General features: G+C 41.6%; 1 protein-coding gene across 1 annotated transcript in view; it reads right to left on the bottom strand.

Moving 5' to 3' along the window:
• Nucleotides 1–19,061, bottom strand: part of LOC120719887 (von Willebrand factor A domain-containing protein 5A-like) — a 36,077-nt gene that overhangs the window by 10,764 nt on the left and 6,252 nt on the right. The window contains exons 2-14 of the mRNA XM_040009451.1: nucleotides 16,243–16,290; nucleotides 15,413–15,615; nucleotides 15,095–15,317; nucleotides 14,798–14,964; nucleotides 14,609–14,723; nucleotides 14,309–14,484; nucleotides 14,118–14,206; nucleotides 13,880–14,024; nucleotides 12,320–12,399; nucleotides 12,115–12,229; nucleotides 8,363–8,521; nucleotides 8,174–8,277; nucleotides 2,965–3,185 (exon numbers count right to left, since the gene is read on the bottom strand). Coding sequence (XP_039865385.1) covers nucleotides 2,965–3,185; nucleotides 8,174–8,277; nucleotides 8,363–8,521; nucleotides 12,115–12,229; nucleotides 12,320–12,399; nucleotides 13,880–14,024; nucleotides 14,118–14,206; nucleotides 14,309–14,484; nucleotides 14,609–14,723; nucleotides 14,798–14,964; nucleotides 15,095–15,317; nucleotides 15,413–15,615; nucleotides 16,243–16,290 — 1,845 coding nt within the window. The remainder of the gene's footprint in view (nucleotides 1–2,964; nucleotides 3,186–8,173; nucleotides 8,278–8,362; nucleotides 8,522–12,114; nucleotides 12,230–12,319; nucleotides 12,400–13,879; nucleotides 14,025–14,117; nucleotides 14,207–14,308; nucleotides 14,485–14,608; nucleotides 14,724–14,797; nucleotides 14,965–15,094; nucleotides 15,318–15,412; nucleotides 15,616–16,242; nucleotides 16,291–19,061) is intronic.

The raw sequence follows: 19,061 nt of genomic DNA on the forward strand, positions 1-19,061 counted from the left end.
AGGAGGGAAAACAGTACACCTCTCTGAACAGTGTCTGGGAGGCTGTGGTTGCTGCTGCACGCAATGTTGATGGTGAACAGATCAAAACACTGACAGAATCCATGAATGGCAGGCTTTTGAGTGTCCTTGCAAAGAAAGGTGGTTTGATTTGTTTGATTTGTTTTGTTTTTGAATGTCAGAAATGTATATTTGTGAATGTGGAGATGTTATATTGGTGTCACTGGTAAAAATAAATAATTGAAATGGGTATATATTTGTTTTTTGTTAAGTTGCCTAATAATTATGCACAGTAATAGTCACCTGCACACACAGATATCCCCCTAAAATAGCTAAAACTAAAAACAAACTAAAAACTACTTCCAAAAACATTCAGCTTTGATATTAATGAGTTTTTTGGGTTCATTGAGAACATGGTTGTTGTTCAATAATAAAATTATTCCTCAAAAATACAACTTGCCTAATAATTCTGCACTCCCTGTAAACAAAATTTTAAAAACTGCTGCAAGATGCGCTGGGAAACAAAGTGCTGAACAGGAAGCTCGGGGGTCAAGTTGCTGATTAGGAGGCATCATGTGTGATCGAACGTTGTGTGGATCTGTGATGATGACTCCCCAGATGTTCTTGGAAATCTTCTGGGCCACAGCGGTGGCAGTCACTACTGTGATGACAGGGCCAGACAGCGGCTCTGAGCCTCCCGGGGTATACGCCAGGCTTTGGTGGACGTGGGCCGCATGCAGACTCTGCTCCACCAAACCCTTGTTTCCCCTTGCACATTGTTGGAGGCGGAGCGGGTGGAGGTTAGATGTGTGCATGGGGACATCCACAAATATCCCATAGTGCCGCTGCGTATTTAAGTTAAGGGAAACACACATAGAATAAAGGCTGCAGTTAGTTGGCACCTGTCGCATCCCTGACTTTGGGGATGAATTGGCTGAGATTTAATAAACTTTTGGGCCAGTATGTTGGGATGTGATCACGACCAGTTGTAGGTTGTAGTGTCTGCGTGGTGCTACGTGGTGACGCGGGGTTGTCCAACGCTGACTCCTGGGGAGAAGAAGTGGTGGGTCCTTTTCATGAGGCCCCGCCTGAGTGGATCATTCGCCCCACAGAATATTTTCCACTGGAGCAGTCTCGTGACGACACCCTACGCTCAGCCTTTGACCAAGATAGTAATTGATGGTCACTTGGTGTGCCCTAAAGCCATGTGGCCCTACCCGTACTTTGTATCATTGAACGAGTAAGCCGTGACACTCGCACAGAGGAGGAACACACCCAGTTGTTGGTGCTTAAAAGCCACCGAGATGCTGAAAATAGGGTTAATAGAAAAGTCGCACGGCACATAATGTACGAAAATGTCACGGTTTGAGGCCTACCCCATGGCCCAGGATAGACGAGCTTCTGGACGAGTTAGGCACTGCCAAAATTTTGCACAATGCTAGATTTAACCAAGGGCTACTGGCACATTCCCTTGTCTGCAAAAAAAAAAAAAAAAAAAAGCCTTCTCCACTGTGTATGGTTTGTAACAATTCTTCACACTTTTGTTCGGCTTGCCCAAAGCCCCATGGACTGGGTGGGGCGGCCTCACCTAGATGATGTTATCATCCACAGTAACACCTGGGTGCACATGTGCAGCAGGTGGTTGCGGTCCTGAAGACTCTGCAGCAGGCAGGGCTCAGGGCAAACCCTAAGAAATGTGCATTTAGATGGAGGGAAGTACAGCATCTGGGTTAGCACTTGGGGTGTGGGCAGGTGCGTACAGATGGAGAAGACAACTGCCACTGTATCCTCCCCGCGCCCCAAGACCTAAAAGGAGGTGAGGCAGTTCCTGGGCCTGGTGGGGTACCATAACCAGTTCATGCCTAGTTTCAGTCCTTTGACAGATCTCACCTGAAAGGGTGCCGCAGATCTGATCCAGTGGGTGGAGCAATGCCAAGCAGTGTTTGTGCAGGTGAAAAAGGCTCTCTGTGGGGAGCTACTCCTCCACAAACTTTTCCCTCCCTTTCATCCTGCACACGGATGCCTCGAACAGAAGGCTGGGGGACGCTTTGTCCCAGCAGGTAAGAGGGGTTAACCGCCTTGTTCTTTACATCAGCCAGAAGCAAAATACAGCATGGTGGAGAACGATTGTCTGGTGATCCGGTGGGCGGTCAATTCCCTTCGTTATTACCTCCTGGGACACTCGTTCGCACTCGGCTCAGACCACGCCCCGCTACAGTGCACCTGGGTCACTAGGTGGTACCTGACTTTACAGCCCTTTAGGTTCAAGGTGGTCCATAGGCCACAGATGGTAATGGACAATTTCCTCTCCCGTTTACACAGGGGGAGCCAGATGCGGCCTGGGCCTCAGTCAGACATTGGGATTGTGTGGCAGGGGTGTGGTCTATGGCTCCGCTGCAGTGGAAGGGTGGTGCAGCAGACTCCAGGGCCAGTCCCAGGGAGGCTGAGGTCCAGGTGGAGGGAATTAGGCTCACGAACACTCTCACGTTTTTAGTTATGCTGGGGACCAGCAGAGAGAGGGCCAGCTGCAAGCTTTTGGGAAACATAAGGTGCCGAACAGGAGGATTGGTGGTCAAGTTGCAGAAGAGGAAATAGTGTGTGTGTGTGTGTGTGTGTGTGTGTGTGTGTGTGTGTGTGTGTGTGTGTGTGTGTGTGTGTGTGTGTGTGTGTGTGTGTGTGTGTAAAATCTGTACAACAAAGACAATTTAACTGTGTTCGAACGCTGTGTGGGTCCGTGGTGTTAACATCCATCTTGGTATCTTGATTCCTTGCATCATTTTTTTGCTACTGAATCTTACTTTTTGCCATAACCAACTTTTCTTTATATTTGTACTGTCTGTGACTCTTATAGTCTGCTTTTCAAGATATCATTGTACCCCTTACAATGAATACCCCTTAATTCAAGTCTATCTTCATCTTCAGTCTGTGCCTGACAGAGTTTTATTTTTTCTTTTGAAATAAACTCACGGGGTGTTGGAATATTTCTGCGCACAAGAGGTCCTTGAATCATTTCGCTGTTGTCTTTGTTGACAGCAATGAAGGCAGTGAAAGAACTGCTCACTCCTGATTGGACACTGAGTTGCACCACCTTCTCCTTCACTCCTCCATCTTGCTGTCCTCTGTTCTCTCTCTCATCCATCTCCAGGGAGCGAATCAGAGTCCGAGCACCCAACCTGTGGACTGTTAGCCTGCAGACAAGAAGGCACAAAACCACAATAATTTCCTTTCCATCCATTTCCTTTTCATCACTTTAAAACAACAAAAAGATTTACACACAAGCAGGCTAACAATTTTGATCCACTGCTTTCCCAAAATGAGAACGTTCTTTATTTAAATCAAATACATGTAACCTAGAACAAAAAGTGTTAAACTGAGTGTTAAACTAATTCAGAATAAGATTAATCAGAAAACCACACAACATTGTTATCTTGTTCGGCATCACCACAATTGACATAGTTCCTTAATGTTCCTTCTTTATCTCATCCTCTACTAGTAGCTGATTTTACTTAGACTTATCTATGTTTTTGGTAATTAATACATCTCTTTTTGTAATTTATCTCCTTTATAAAAGGACCTCTCCTGCCAAAAATAATGTGCAAGTGCATTTGCTAATAGACAGCTCGGTACTGGATAAAATAGTATATCACCACAAAAGAAAATTTAAACCACGCCCAGTCAGGATAGTCAAACAAATCTCTCAGTCTTCACTTCAGAACAACTTTGTACTCACGTTTACCTTTCAAACAAACAGTACTGTGATGTGACAAAACCAGCCAAAGCTAACAAAAGTATAATTTCTCCTAAAATTGCAGTTTCATGCTCCCAACTTTGCAGGAACAATTTGGGGAAAACCCCTCGCTGTTCTAGAATGACTGTGCAACAGTGCACAAAGTGAGGTCCATAAAGACATGATGAGCGAGACTGGTGAGAACTGACCTGCACAGAGTCCTGAACTCAACGTGATCGATGTGTGACCTAACAAATGTCCTTTTGGAAGAATGAACAAAATTTACCAAATCTGTATACCCATATCTGTGTATTCAAAGGAGCTTGCAAAGAAAAGCGTCTGGACTTCTTTAAGTTGCTTGAAGCCGTTTCACCTCTCATCCGAGAAGCTTCTTCAGTTCTAAGGTCAAATGGTGGAGAGTCCCAGATTTAAACCTAGTGGGAGTATCCCCCCACAGAGGGACAAAGGACCCCCTGATGATTCTCTAATCGCCTGAGCCAAGGTGTGAAACTGGGTGTGGGTCACAATCAGCCAGAGTTTCGGGTGAGCTCATTGTGAAACCTGGCCCCACCTTATTATGCAAATTCCTGAGGTCAGATGGCCCAGGATGTGAGTGGGCGTTAAGGCGTCTGGGGAGGGAACTCAAAACTGGATTATAGATGGCAGAGAGTTGGTGTCGTAAACCACCGCCTCTGTTCAAAGATGGTCGCTCACAGTGGACATAGATGGCTTCTTTCACTCCTCTTTCAAACCATCTGTCCTCTCTGTCCAAAATGTGAACATTGGCATCCTCGAAAGAGTGACCTTTGTCCTTAAGATGCAGATGGACTGCTGAGTCTTGTCCTGTGGAGGTGGCTCTTCTGTGTTGTGCCATGCGCAACATAGACAAATCTCTATGAGACAAAACTCCAAAACACAGACTTAACAATGTGGTGTATGCTGTACAGTGCAGCGAGGAATGCCCAGACCTCTACATTGGAGAGACCAAACAGCCACTTCACAAGCGCAGAAGTGGCTGTTTGAGAAAAAGAAAAAAAAGAGGGTTGACAGAGCATTTTTCAAAGAAACATATCTTAAGTAATATTTCAATTTTGAAGTGAAATTTTCACAGCACTCATTATATGTGCCCACACCATAACATTTTTATGAAAATCGTAGACGGATAGGCAGAAGTCCCGTGTTGATTTTATGGAGTTACCCATGTATTCACTGAGCTGGTTGGTTTTACTGGCTGTGCGAAATTTGAAGTTACTTTGGAAACGTTTTTTTGTTTTGTTTTTTCGTACTTTGAGAAGTACAAAAAGAATAAATCAGTTTAAGAGATCCCTGAGCTGTGCTTCAGTTGAAACAAAAACTGGACCCATTTCCTAGACTTCAGTGTTGTGGTATTTGTTTTGGATATAGACATAATTAAAATAGTTTTAAACAGGAGTTACAGTAAAGAAAGGCTGCAGCTTAGCAAAAAACCCCAGGGTCACTTTGATAGGCAGTATAAATTATTATAATTTGCAATTGGGCAGTTAATTTAATTCAATTTGGATATAAGCTTAAAAATATTAGAGAAAAAAAAAAAAGACCAGATGCTCCCCATGAGCAAGCACTTGGCAATAGGAGGAAGGAAAAGTTCTCTTTAAACAAGAATAAACCTTTGGCAGAACCAGGGTCATGGAGAGACAATCGTCTGTTGAGACTGTTTGGGGGTGAGAAGCAGGCAGACAGAGTCAGTGAGTGTGTGTGTGCACTTGAGAAAGTGTGAGAGAGAGTGAGAGTTGGTACTTTTAGTACTCTCGCTGCAGTGTTTTCGATTAACTGAAGTTTTTTTTGTGGAGCTTTTGCAGTGATGAATAATAATGAATTACAATAGTCCAACCTAAAGCAATAAATGCTCTAATTTTTTCATTAACAAATTTCTCAGCATCACTTTGAGACAGGATGTTTCTCGTTTTAGACATCTTGCACAAATAAATGAAAATAGTGCTAAATATTTGGTTAACATGTCAATTAAAAGATATATCAGATCAAAACTGGCTCCAGGATTCTTCACAGCCTTGCTGTAGTTCAAAGTAAAGCTATTAAATATCTGGTCAGACACAATGTTGTGAAGATTTTTAGGGTCAAAGACAAAGCTATTTCTTTCTTTGGCTCTCAGAGGAGGCGGACGCACTTTTTCTCCTCTCCCTTATCTTCCCTGCTAGTTCTTATGTCCTTGTCTAGTCTCGTGTCTTTTTTGTATTACTTTCCCTGGAACACTCTCTCACAGTCTGTATCTAAAACCTAAAAGAGAATTATGGATTTGATCAACTGGTCTCTGAATGCTATTGACACCCTTTAATGAGAAGTCTGGGCTCAGGAGAACCCAAGTGCCCTGGAGGGACTTCCCCTGCCGGATACACAATGGAAAGGTGGCAGAGGATTGTGTGCCTGGCGGGACTGTCGATCGAGGACGCTGAAGATATCTACCTATTCGGAACCATGATAACAGGGTTCTTGCTGATCGGAGCTGACTTGGCCCTGGCTTATCGGAGAATTAAGAAAGCGGAACCGGCTGTTCAAACCCCCACAAGGCTGCCCGCTGGGATTGGAACGACAGGTGCGACTTCTCAGAAAGGGCTCACTGAAGGTAGCATGGTTAAGAGCTTGGAGGCGCTTACGACTGCAGTGAATGCTCAGAATAACACCTCTGAGAATTTGTATGTTGGATTACATCAGGAAAGAATCAACTCAGAACAACATCTCTGGGCGGAAGCTGGATTACATCAGATTACAGAACCTGCTATGTGAGCACAAGAGAGACAAGACCACGGAATCGACGGCTAATAACATCATGGAGAAACTCGCAGCTATTAACGGGAGATTGAGAGACCAGTGTCGGAGTGTTAAAAACAGCTTGAAATTCTCATGAGTTGTTTGCAAAAGAAAAATCACCATCATAATGCGGCTACCCCTTCGGCGCCAGCGGTGGGCTCAAGGCTGGAGCCGAACAAAAACTCCCTGATAACGACTGTGTTGAGTCTGTTCCTTCCCATTCCCTACAAGGCCACCTGGGTTGGCTGGAAGACTGTTTACTTAGCCTGGCGGGCGAAGGACACTGTCTCAGCTGAACTATGGACACGCACACACATACATATACTGATACGCACTCACTGACACATCACCCTCCCTATCCAACGCCACCTCCAACGCTTACCTCCCCCATGATGTGGACATCGGGTCAGCTGGAGGCGCAGTCGAAGATTGCAGCAGTCCCAGATCAGATGTACACACTGGAACACTTTCCCATGTTGCTTGTCTGTGTTTATTGTGTTATGGTGTGTTGATACCTGTGCATTTCTGTATTATCCTTTTGTGTTGCACATTTCAATGTTTTTTTCCTCGCTACCTAGCCTGACCTGTCTCCCCAATGTGATGTTTGTATTGTATGTACGGTTAGCAAGGTCTGTCATCTTGGTTGTGGGTTAAAGACCTGCAACTGACAAATAAAGGCTATCTCATAACATCAGTTTAGTCTGAATTTAGAAGCAGGAAATTAGAGTTCACCGAGGTCTTGATGTCTTAAAGACATGACTGTAGTTTGATCTATTGATTTGTGTCACTGGGCTTCATGGAGACAATGTTAAGAAAGCAAAAAGAAATTTTAAGATTTTTAAAGAGAATCTGATAAACATAGATAACAGTGTGTTGAAATTACTGTAAAATGTAGGTGTTATTTTGCTATTTAAGTCCAAAAATGCTTTTAAAAGATAATGAAGCAGTATTGCCAGTGGCTATATTTTCAAGATCTATTATGGAATAAAGTTACCACTTACCTTTGTGCTATATTTTCTGTTTATATCACTCACATTGACAGAGGATGGTGACCAATAGTCCAGACAGATGTGCTGCGTCTTTCTCTACTTAACCCCAGTTATCAGGCTAAAGGAGTCGAAACAGCATCTTGCATAGATTCCTTTTTGCTTCTGACAGATTTGCCTCTAAAGGTCAGACAGACTATGTTTTCTTCTCTAAGCAAACACTATGACTGTCACACTTTACAAAAAGAGGCACTGAGGGCACAAATTAGTTGCTGTTGGAGAGGTACCTGTGTGGGTCAAGCTGTGTGCTCTTCATGTACTTTACAGTAAAAATGGCAGATTGTTGCACAGTAGTTTTTTCACTTGAGGTCAAAAAATGGCTCCTTGATTTCACAGAAACTGCGGACTGAGATTCCTCTGTCATGTCTAAATGTTTGTGATCAGTAATCATATACTATTAGATATTATGATACCCCTAATCCAAAGTAAAAATAAGATTAGAAAAAGTGAAACATGTTTAAAACTAGACAAACACCATTAGGTCTGTGTATTATTAACTGTTTTCTAGTAAGTAGAGTTATGTTTCTGAAAATATTGTTTTAAATTCAGCACTCGCATTTCAAAACAGAAGTGTGCCGTTTGTGTTAAACTGTTTTACCCAGTGTCCTCTGCAGGGCTGAGACTGAAGTGCAGCTGGTTCTCAGAGGGATGACCTGCCAGGCTGTACTTCACCGTCACACAGCCCTCTGCTGCCTCTGAGCACTGACACAGAATCACAGGGTTAGAAGTCACGTTAATTACTGTCATCAAATACCTAAACAACAACATGAGAAGGTGCTGCTCTTACCTGTCCACTGAGCTGGGCATAAATCAGTGACCTCTGACCCTGGAAAAGTGCTGTGATTGGTGGAGAGAGGACAGTGACAGACACTTCCTTTGGTAAATCCCATATGACTGAGATGTCGACCACAGCCGGCTGCAGAGCAAATCGCAGCGACTGCATCACCTGAAAAATAAAGAAAAAACTCTCCAAATTTGCTGCTTCAGTGTTTAACTTGACATGCTTGACTGCTCTTGCTCTTGCTCTTGACGAAGGCGGTCGCACTTTTCTCCTTTCCTCCTCTCCCTTAGCTTCCCTGCTTAGCCTCTTATGTCCTTGTCTAGTCTCGTGTTTTTTGTGTTACTTTTCCCTGGAACATTCTCTCACAGTCTGTTCTCTAAAACCTAAAAGAGGAATTATGGATTGGATCAACTGGTCCCTAAATGCAATTGACACCCCTTTCTCAATGAGAAGTCTGGGCTTGGGTGAGCCTGAGTGCTGAAGATATCTACCTATTCGGAACCATGGTAACAGGGTTCTGGCTGATCGGACCTGGCTTGGCCCCGGCTTATCGAAGAATTAAGAAAGCCGAACCGGCTGTTCAAACCCCCACAAGGCTGCCTGCTGGGAGAGGCGTGAGTTTCTCAAAATGGGCTCATTGAGTCAGCACGGATAAGATCTTGGAGAGGCTACGGCTGCTGTGAATACTCAGAATAAGATCTCTGACTGCAGACTGGATATATCTCGGAAGGGCTAGCTCGGAATAACATCTCTGGGCGCAAATTGGATGACATCTCGGGGAGGCACACTGCCGTGAGTTCTCAGAAATCGGCTCCTTGAGCACAAGAAATGACAACATCACAGAACGCAAGTATGGCGAAGCTCGCGGCTCTCCAACGGGAGATTGAGAGACCAGTGTTGGACTGTAGAACTGCTTTGAAATTCATATGAGCTGTTCGCACTAAAGTAAAAACCACCATCACTTCATGCGGATAGCCCCTTTGGCGCCAGCTGCGGTCTCAAGGCTGGAGCTGAACAACAACACCCTGATAACAACTGTGTTTAGTCTGTTCCTTCCCATTCCATGCAAGGCCACCTGGGTTGGCTGGAAGCTGTTTACTTAGCCTAGCAGGGCGAAGGACAATATCTCAGCTGAACTCTGGACACGCACACACATACATATACACTGATATGCACAAACTCATCCCCCCTCCCTTTCCAAACGCCTTCGACGCTTATTCCCTTCTGATGCTGCACCCTTTACCCATCCCTGTTGCTTGTCATGTGTTTCTTTGGTGTATTAAGAGTTTTTTCATGTGCTATGTGCAGAGGTGTTTTTTTCTGTTCTCAAACTGATCTCCCTGTTGGAGCTCAGTCTGGGGGGGGGGGGGGGGGGGGAGTTATTTTTCTCCTTATCTTTCCTCATGTGGTGCATTTTCCATTGTTATACCTCTCTGACCTGTCTTCCCCATGTGATGGTTTGTGTAATGTATGTATGGTCGGAGGGTAAGATGGCGCCGCCATTGCGTGCAATAGGTCGGCAGCCTTATGAAATTTCCCCTTGTGGGACTAAAGGTATATCAAATCAATTCAATTACTTTTATTCTATATGTATAGCACTTCAGTTTTTGATTAACAACCACATATTAAATATTAGTATGCATGTCTGAACATACACATAATCAACCTTACAGTCAAACATTTATTCCAACATACAAACTATGGCCCAAAATAGAGAGGAAAAGATTAAGGGAAAGTTAACCAATAAAAATGTGCTTTCATCAGTCGTTTAAAACAATTACAAAAATTCCAGATAAGCTGAAGAGTATTCCAGGGTTTGGGCACCACAACCTCAAAAGCATGATCACCTCAAAGTCAGAGGGGAAAAAAAAACAAAAAAAAAACCTATATGGCCCAGAAATGATCTGCTGTGTATCACATCTTTGGAAAGCTGAGTTCAGTTTCTGAACCTGATTACTTCCACACCTGTTCTTAATGACAAAATCACTTAAATAGGAGCTGCATGACAAAGTGGAGTAGGCCAAAAGATCTTCAAAAGCCAGACATCAAGCTGTGATCCAAGGAAATTCAGGGACATATGAGAAACAAAGTAATTAGATCTGTCAGTGTTGAAAGCCATTTGTAAAGCTGTGGGACTCCAGCGAACCACAGTAAAAGCCATTATCCACAAATGGCAATAACACGGGACACTGGTGAACATTGATAGCAACAAATATTTCTGGCACAACTTCACCAACTTCCAAAGTGCATGGAGAAGACAAAGATCTGATGACACCGAGACTCCAGCGACGCTTAAGATTCTAGGGAGCAACTTTATTAAGTGAACAACGCGTTTTGTCTTGTGGCCTTCATCAGGGTTGTTGCAAAATGTCCAACAGTTAATGTTTAAAGAAAGAAAAAAAAAAAATAAGGAAACAGAAAAAGAGAATTTCCAAGTGGACCAATTACAACTCAAGAAATAAACCAGCTGACCAATTGACATTAACGAGGTGGTATTGGTTCATTGGTTAAGCTACAGCCAAAATAGATTCTAGACTAAACCACTACAAATTAAAAGGGAAGGGGGGGGGGAATCCCAACATTTCTTAACATAATACATAATCAATATTGCACAGAAAAATGCAAATAACTTAATATAAAAAATACAAATTAAAAGCTAATATGAGTACAGGAACATTAAAAGAGTGCAAAGATCCAAAAATCTAGTTAAAAACATAGAAACATAGTTGCTGCTAAGGGTGGCCCAACCAGTTATCACAATCATTTTTATCACACAGGGCAATGTAGGTTTGGACTTTTTCCCCCTTTAATATAAAACTGGTTAATTTAGAAACTTCATTTTGTGTTTATTTGTGTTATCTTTGTCTAATATTCAAATTTGTTTGATGATCTGACATATTTAAGTGTGACAAATAGACAAATATAAAATAAGGGGGAAAACACATTTTCACACCACTACATTGATTAATATGAATTTGTTGAATAAATATGCAGAAAACCATTTGCCAGCAGTACCAGTGATGCCATCTAGTTTTGTATTCTGGTGATAAGAGTAGCATGATCAGTGGTATTAAAGACTGCAGATAAGTCAAGCACAACTAACATGAAATATTTTCTCTTATCCGAGTGCATAAGAATACCATTAGCAATTTTTTTTTTTCTTTTTAATAAAGTTGTTTCAGTGCTGTGGTTTTGTCAATAACCAGATGGAGAAGCAACAACTTTCTTGAAGACTTTGGAAATTGGCCCATAATGACCTAAAACAGTGGAATCTAAGGAGGGATGTTTTCCCTAGAGGAAAGACGCTGGGTAAGATAAATGGAATGATTTATAATAGAGAAAAGCCAAGGACAGATGACAAGTAGAACCTGCTAATGAATTTAGGACAGACAATGTCCACTGGGCAGGAAAACGTGTGCAATAATGGGACGTATGGGACAAAAGTGGGTGAAATAATGTCAAGGAGATATGTTGAGAAAATTAGTTTAAACTCTAAGAAGAGAACTGATCAAGAGATTTGAGTCAGTTGAAGACACACAGACTTGATGCAGTCACTGGAATACATGGCAGGGAAAGCAGATTGAGGGAAATTAAGGAATCTGCTGATGGTGTCAAACAAAAATATTGGATTAAGTTTATTACCATTAGTCAAACCAGCAAAATAAGATGTAATATCTTTTATAAGTTGGTGAAGTATGTTTAGTAAGTCCTTCATATAGTGTTATTATCCTACTTCATAATTGTGTTAAATGTCTTACTTTTGGTTGCATCCTGTCAGTCCCTGTGATGAACTGAGTGTGACCTCCTCCTTCTTTGGCCATCCCATTGATGAGAGCAGAGCTGGCCCCTTCCCCAATCCCAAAAGAGAAACACCTGCAATACAACAGTTTTCTCTGAGTACACAGTGGACATGTTGGACATTCTGGGAATTGTGTAGATATGGTTGTGTTTTTGTGGTTTCACCTGTGAGAACCTGAGTTCTTCTTCACCAGATCTATCACTTCTTTGGTGTTCCCCACCTCTCCATCAGTAAAGACAAACAGCTAGAGAGGAGAGTTGGCACAAAAGGACATAACATCAGACCCACAAACACACAACTTGTTCTGAGAGCCGAGTTAGGTTTCAGATATGGTAATTGGACTGAATCTTATTAGAGTTTTTTTTTTGTTTTGTTTTTTTTGCCTGTCCCGTTTGATTCTTTAGCCATCAGAATTGTTGTCTGAAGGCCAACAAAGATGCCCAACGGATTTATCCAAGTGGATCATCACTGCTTTGCCGTATTGGTCCATTGGATCAACCTTTGTTGTTATTATTTATTTTATTTTCAGTTGTTACAGATGGGACAGACATGGCTGGGGGATAGGAAAGGGAGAAAGAAAGAGGAAGGAAAAGAAAAACAGAGGGGAAGAGGGACAGTGAGAAAGGGCACTTAAAAAAGAAAAAAAAAATCTCCTGGATCACCTGTTGAGAGAAAAAAAAAGAAAAAAGAAAAAAGAGAGAGAGCGCAACATAATAAACACAACACCATCGCTTTAGTCTAGCTAAGTGTAAATGACAGTAAATACTAAATGTTGAATGTTGTTGTGCAACACGCAGGACCGACAGCACACAATGTGCTTTGAGGTAGCAGCCAAGAAAGGTGTAGCTTGTGTCTGTGAACAGTTGAACACCCCTGTGCACACCTGTGTGAATAGGCGCGCTTGTGTTCAAAAGGTTTCTCCATGTAACGATCTGCTAGAGGGTGTAGGGAGCCATAGCCCCGTCCCCCAGGGCATGAAGCAGGCATGGAGAAGAGTGCTTTTTTTTTTTTTTTTTTTTTTTTTTAAGTGATTTTTCTACTCTGCTTGAGAACTTCCCATACGGAAAAGAAATAGTAAAAAACTTATATGTGATTACTCATGAAAGTGGCCACTTTCATGAGTAAATCATATAAGGCTTACATGATTTACTCATGAAAGTGGCCACTTTCGCATTACTTTCATACATTGTTTTAGTAACTATCCAAAACATACAAGTTTCATTATATAATTTTTCAAGGGATCTTATATGTGTTTTCACACTTATATGCTTTTCATACAAGTTTCACACAAGACAGATACAAACTTTATAAGATTTATATATATCTTTTCCATATGGGTTAACTCTTCATACAACATGTCTCTTTCACATAGTCACAAAAATGGGTGAATACAAGCACTTTGTTCTATGTCAAAGCACTTTTCTCTAGCTAACGTTTCTAAAGTCTCCAGTAAATGAATGTAAGCCAGTGTCTGTGTTACCTGTCTAAGCTGACTGGGAATGCAGGGCTGGTTGTAAGTACGTTTGAAGGGCTCCAGGATCTTTTTCTATATCCAAGCACTTTCTATCAAGCATTTACTCGCACACATACTCACTCTGCATCATGTGCATTGGGGCTCAAGAACACACTGGTGTGCAGCCAGTGATCGAACCACCAACATTATTATGAGCAGATCATCCCCAACATGAGCCATAACCAGGAAAGTGTCAGACTGTGTGTGTTACCTGTCTTGGCTGATTAGGAATGCAGGGCTGGCTGTAAATATGTTTGAGGGGCTGCAGGATCTCAGTTCCTCCAAGATTAGCTTCCATCTGCTCAACTGTCTTTAGAGCCTCCTCCATGGTCTGCTGGCTGTACTCCACACTCTTACTGCCATCACATAAACACATGACCAAAGCATCCATTCAGATATTAAAGACAGAAGGCCCTTTCTTGGGGTGACCGATATGAGGGGAGACTCACGGGAAGATGTGTTCATATCCAGACCCAAAACTGTAAATATTGAAATAGCAGCCCATTGGTAAGCTCTTCAACAGGAGCAGCAGAGTATCCTTAAGAGAACAGGATTGTGAGGGATGGACAATATGGTGAGCCCACTATGTGAGAGGAACACTATGACAGATTTTCTGACTGTAATAACTTAATACAGATACCCTGGCACTGCTGATGCGAGTTTCCTGCTGCTTGCTGTTTGTGATAGGACAGCCCATACTTCCAGATCGATCCATTAACAACACAAACTCTCCACATGAAGCCACTGAAGACGTCACAGACTGGGGAAACTCAGGGTACAGACTCACCATCGCCACTGAATCACCCATCAGAGAGCCTGAAAAATAAACAAATTTTAAAAATTACCTAAATTTGCTTTTCATTGTTTGTTCAAAAACTTAAAGAGTATAGATAATAAAATCTGTATTTGCAGACCAACTACTTCACTCATTTCCACTCACCTGGCTCAGCAGAGGCCTGTCCTGCCTCCACCACAGCGGTGGGCTGGTGAGCGTCTTTGTAATAAATCAGCAGTTCAACATCTCTGTCAAACTTGTGTCCTGCAGCCAGCTTGACCTGCACACCACAAACACATTCATATTTAGTTCTCAGTTATAAGTACAGAGCAGACACAGCAGCACTCTACCTACCGTGGCCTGGGTTTGATCAGTGTTGAGGTACTGGAGAGGGTCCAGGGAACAGTTGGACTCTACTTTAGAGATTGGACGAGGAGAGGACACTCGGGCAGAAAAAGACAGACTGTAGGGCACCAGAGAGGCTGGAACAGAAGTCACCTGGACTCCTGCACCTTCACTACCTGTACTTGACATTAGAGATAGTTGCAAATCACTGTGGTACATTTTTACTGGGACTCATGCTTGTTACAAGCATGATTGTTTTGTGATAAATATTTAACTAAATTAATAAGTGTTGGATGATTTTCCTACCCTGAGGCTGGTATCGAGGGTTGAGCACAGCAGGCAGACAGAACCTCAGACCATCATCAGCCTGCACAGCCAGCTCAGTCACGTACTCTAACCTGATGGAGGCGCTCTCTCCTGGAGGCAGACTGCCCACACTCAGAGAGAATATATCTGGACTCTGATCACTCTCCTCCAATAGGAAGGCCTGCTGACCGGAGCTCAGAGCATCATCATACTCCTCACGAGCCTGAAGGACAGGTGGCACATGTCAGTGACAGTCACTGTGTTTATTGTTATTTTGAATCTTACTTATAATCAGGTTATATTTACTGTCCAGCTCACCTTCTGTTTCTCCTTCACCTCAGCTACAATCTGTGTCTGTCCGATCTTAGCACTGAAATGACAGACAGCAGCGTCTCCAGGCAGAGGGAAGACAAAAACAGCCTCTAATGGTTTGTCCTCCTTATTCTCGTAGTTCAGGGTGGAGACCACTGTAGTCACATGGTCCCTCACCTCCAGCTCCACCTCAATGCTCTTCAGAGGAACTAAAAGAAACAGAACAATCATAAATACATAAACCATGCACATGTTTTAAAAATGGTTGTTTCTTGTGTTACATTTCAGCCACACAAAAGTTAACCATTAAACTGAGCTGGTACTTAAACATGACTGTCCAACAGTGTTGCAAAGTTTGTTTGTTTGTTTGTTTATTTATATTATTATTCATTTATTTCATTTTGGTTGTTTCTTGTATCCATCATTTTTCTTCTGTGCTTTTGTATCACAAGGATATACTCTGCATTAATCGTAGCCATATGCAGCAGTACACTACTGTCCAAGATGCATATGATCAACTTCACAGAGTAAGCTTGATGCCATCCAGAACTTTTCACCAGTGGGTGTGGGAGAAGCACAACATTTTCTTATGTATACTTTGGTCAGCAGAAGGTGAAAATGGCCATGAACCTCAATGCAATTTTCATGTTGATAACCTAAAGAGAAAATGACCATCCAGCTATTGAAATGGGTTTGTTGAGTATTGTCTCAGTCATGGGGAAATAATCATTTATTATTATGAGCCACTACAAATAAAAAAGTCATTACATTTGAATTTTAGATGAATGAAAAGAGGCTGGAGAGTAAACAGAAGCCCCTTTACTTTCTGTCAGTACCTGGTTCCTTCTGGAGAGTTAGCAGACCACAGCGGTTCATCATTGTACCTGTGAAACAGAAACATCTGAGGACTTAGTGTTGAAATAACATTCATAGGTGCTCTACATTTCAGACATTCTTTAGCTATCTATCTATATAAAAAAATAAATATTTCCAAATTAATCTTATCAGATAATGTTGTGGTTATGACTATCACAAATTTTGATGATCCGACTTCCAGTATTATAATTGTTTTAATACTTATTGGTTGAGGGTTAAAATGTTCACTTAGTGTTCCTCTGATGACTATAATAAACAACGACAGCAGGATCTCCTCTCAAAAATCCAAGTTTGAACCAACCATTACGTTCACTCTTGTTATCTTCTTCCTGTGATCGACCTCACCGAGTTTAAAAACAGCATGAATATCTCAGATTTGTAGCCACACAGACTTTGCTTATGGAATCACATCATATACATATAAATCATTGTGAAAGCATCTATATTACTACCCTAAGGTTGTCATGCAAGCCTACAGAAATCTGATGTTACACATAATGTACAAAATATCATTCATTTTGCAAAGTTATAAAAACATGTTAATTAATTGTAAAACAAAAATGTTTATTTTTCTGTTGCTTGCACTTTTATTCAATGTAGTTTACTCAAAAGCTTATTTACTATCATCTGAACACAAAGTGTTAGGGTCCCTGGGTCGTTGACCCAGTGTTTTGTGTTTTTGGTTCTTTGATTTTGTTATTTCATTATATTCTAGCTTTGCTTTATGGGTTTTAGGATCATTCTTAGTTTAGGTTCTCTGGGTGGGGTTTGGTTAGAGTTTTAGTGTTCTGGTTTTCTGTCTGTGTTCCATAGTTGCTGTCTCCCCTGTCTGCTGTATCCCCACATCCAGTCAGTGTCTGTGTCTGCCCTGGTCCCACGTCTCTGTTCCCTTTGTTATAGTGCCTGCCTGTGAGTCTGTGTTATGTTTCCTGTTTTATTTTGAAGGTCCATGTCTGATGTTAATGTATCTGGTTTTGCTTCCCCTTGTCTCGTTAGGCCTGATTTGCCCCAGCTGTGTTTCCCTCCTGTTACCCATTCCCTGATTGCTCCCTCTGTGTATTTAAGCCCCGTGTTTCTTTGTGTCTGTGTTGTGATCTACTCTCATTTAGGCTGTGTGTTCTGTCTGCCTGGTCATGTAAGTTTATTTGGCTTTTGGTTACGTTTTTGCCACTTTTTGCCATCCAGCGATAAAAGCTGAGTTTTGAGCTACTTTCCGTCTCCGAGTGTCTGCACTTTGGGTCCTTCTACTTCCACTCCTGCCTGCACACAGCCTTAACCTGACACAAAGTGAGTTTTCCAGAATATCAAGTACATGTTATTTATGTTGCATTTATGACAAAATCTACCATTTGTTATTTTGATGCCACTATAAAAGAACTAAAGTATACACACAACCATCCAACCCAGAAATGCAATCTGTCCAGCATCTGTGGGGTTAGCCCTAAGACATCCTCCTGGTAGGACATGCAGGAAATACCTCCTCTATGCATCCTGGAACAATGTACCATATTTTCTTCACCAGTTTTTCACACTGATATTGTGTGAGCACCAGTGCTTTGTTCTCGGTTCTAAAAGTCCAGGAAACTGCCCTGTTTGGCCTGTATGAATATTCATCCACATAGCCTCAACCAGTATTTTCTGAATGCCTCAAATTGTGGGAAAGTTCAGTTTATAAACAACACCAGATCATTTCAAGAATGATCAGAAATTCACCAGAAGCAGAGCAGACTAGCTGCTCGAAAACCAGCAGAGTCACATGACAACATAATAAGACTTTGGAAGTGCAGGTTTCACACGTTTCTGCCTGAAAACACTGGATTTAATAGAGTTAGACTAATACATTTTTACATGACAAAACCCTGCGTTGTTTTGGTTTAGTCAACAAAATTTCTGAGAAGTTAGAGGGCAAGTATGTTCAAATTCAACACAATCACTCAATTATTCCATCATATTCCAAAATTCATTAAAAGCCATCCTTCACAGTTGACATGATACTTTCAACATATTTCTACTCTGGTTCACTTACTCTAGAAGTTGGATCTTAAACTGCTTAAACACCCAAGAAATTAAAGGACAACTACTCAACTGAAAAAACATTTCAAAGCAATGTGTCAACATCATGTTAAAAATGTATTTAAAATTATACATGACAGTTAAATGAAAGTGGATTTTTCTTCTTGAACACTCACACTAACGTGTGCAGGTTTTGTTTTCTCATTCCACTGCATAATTCTGGAGAAATTTAACGGACATTTCTGGTCTAATTCAACATATCCAATCAAATATAACATCACATAAAAATTAATTAAAATCATCCTTGACATGAAATTCTCAGTTGATTACTCCTCTGGGTTACTCCGCTACATGTGTGCCAATTTTTGAATATGTCACAGTCCTGATCAAAAGGTTAAGACCACTTGAAAAATGGCGGATAAATAAATAAAATATTTTTGATGGTGCAGGCACAGTTTAAAGTGGAGGTGGAGTCTGTTTACGCACCGAATGAGCAAAGAGGCAGAGCCATTAGTTGGGGGAGAAAGAGACTGACAAATGAAACATGACGGATGAAACTAAAAGAAAAATGCAATTTCTACTAGAAAACAGTGAGCAGCTCATTTTGATAGACACGTATTTTCTTTTTCTTTACGATATTTATTATTTCTCATTAATACGACAAAGTATTTCTTATCCGATTACTCAATGGAATAATCGATAGATTAATAATCTATAGCTACAGCCCTGGTTGAATTTGAGTAACTGTCTTTTAACTTCTCAGGAA

This window comes from Simochromis diagramma, unplaced genomic scaffold (genome assembly GCF_900408965.1).
Source record: "Simochromis diagramma unplaced genomic scaffold, fSimDia1.1 OVJJ01000344.1, whole genome shotgun sequence".
NCBI lineage: Eukaryota > Metazoa > Chordata > Actinopteri > Cichliformes > Cichlidae > Simochromis > Simochromis diagramma.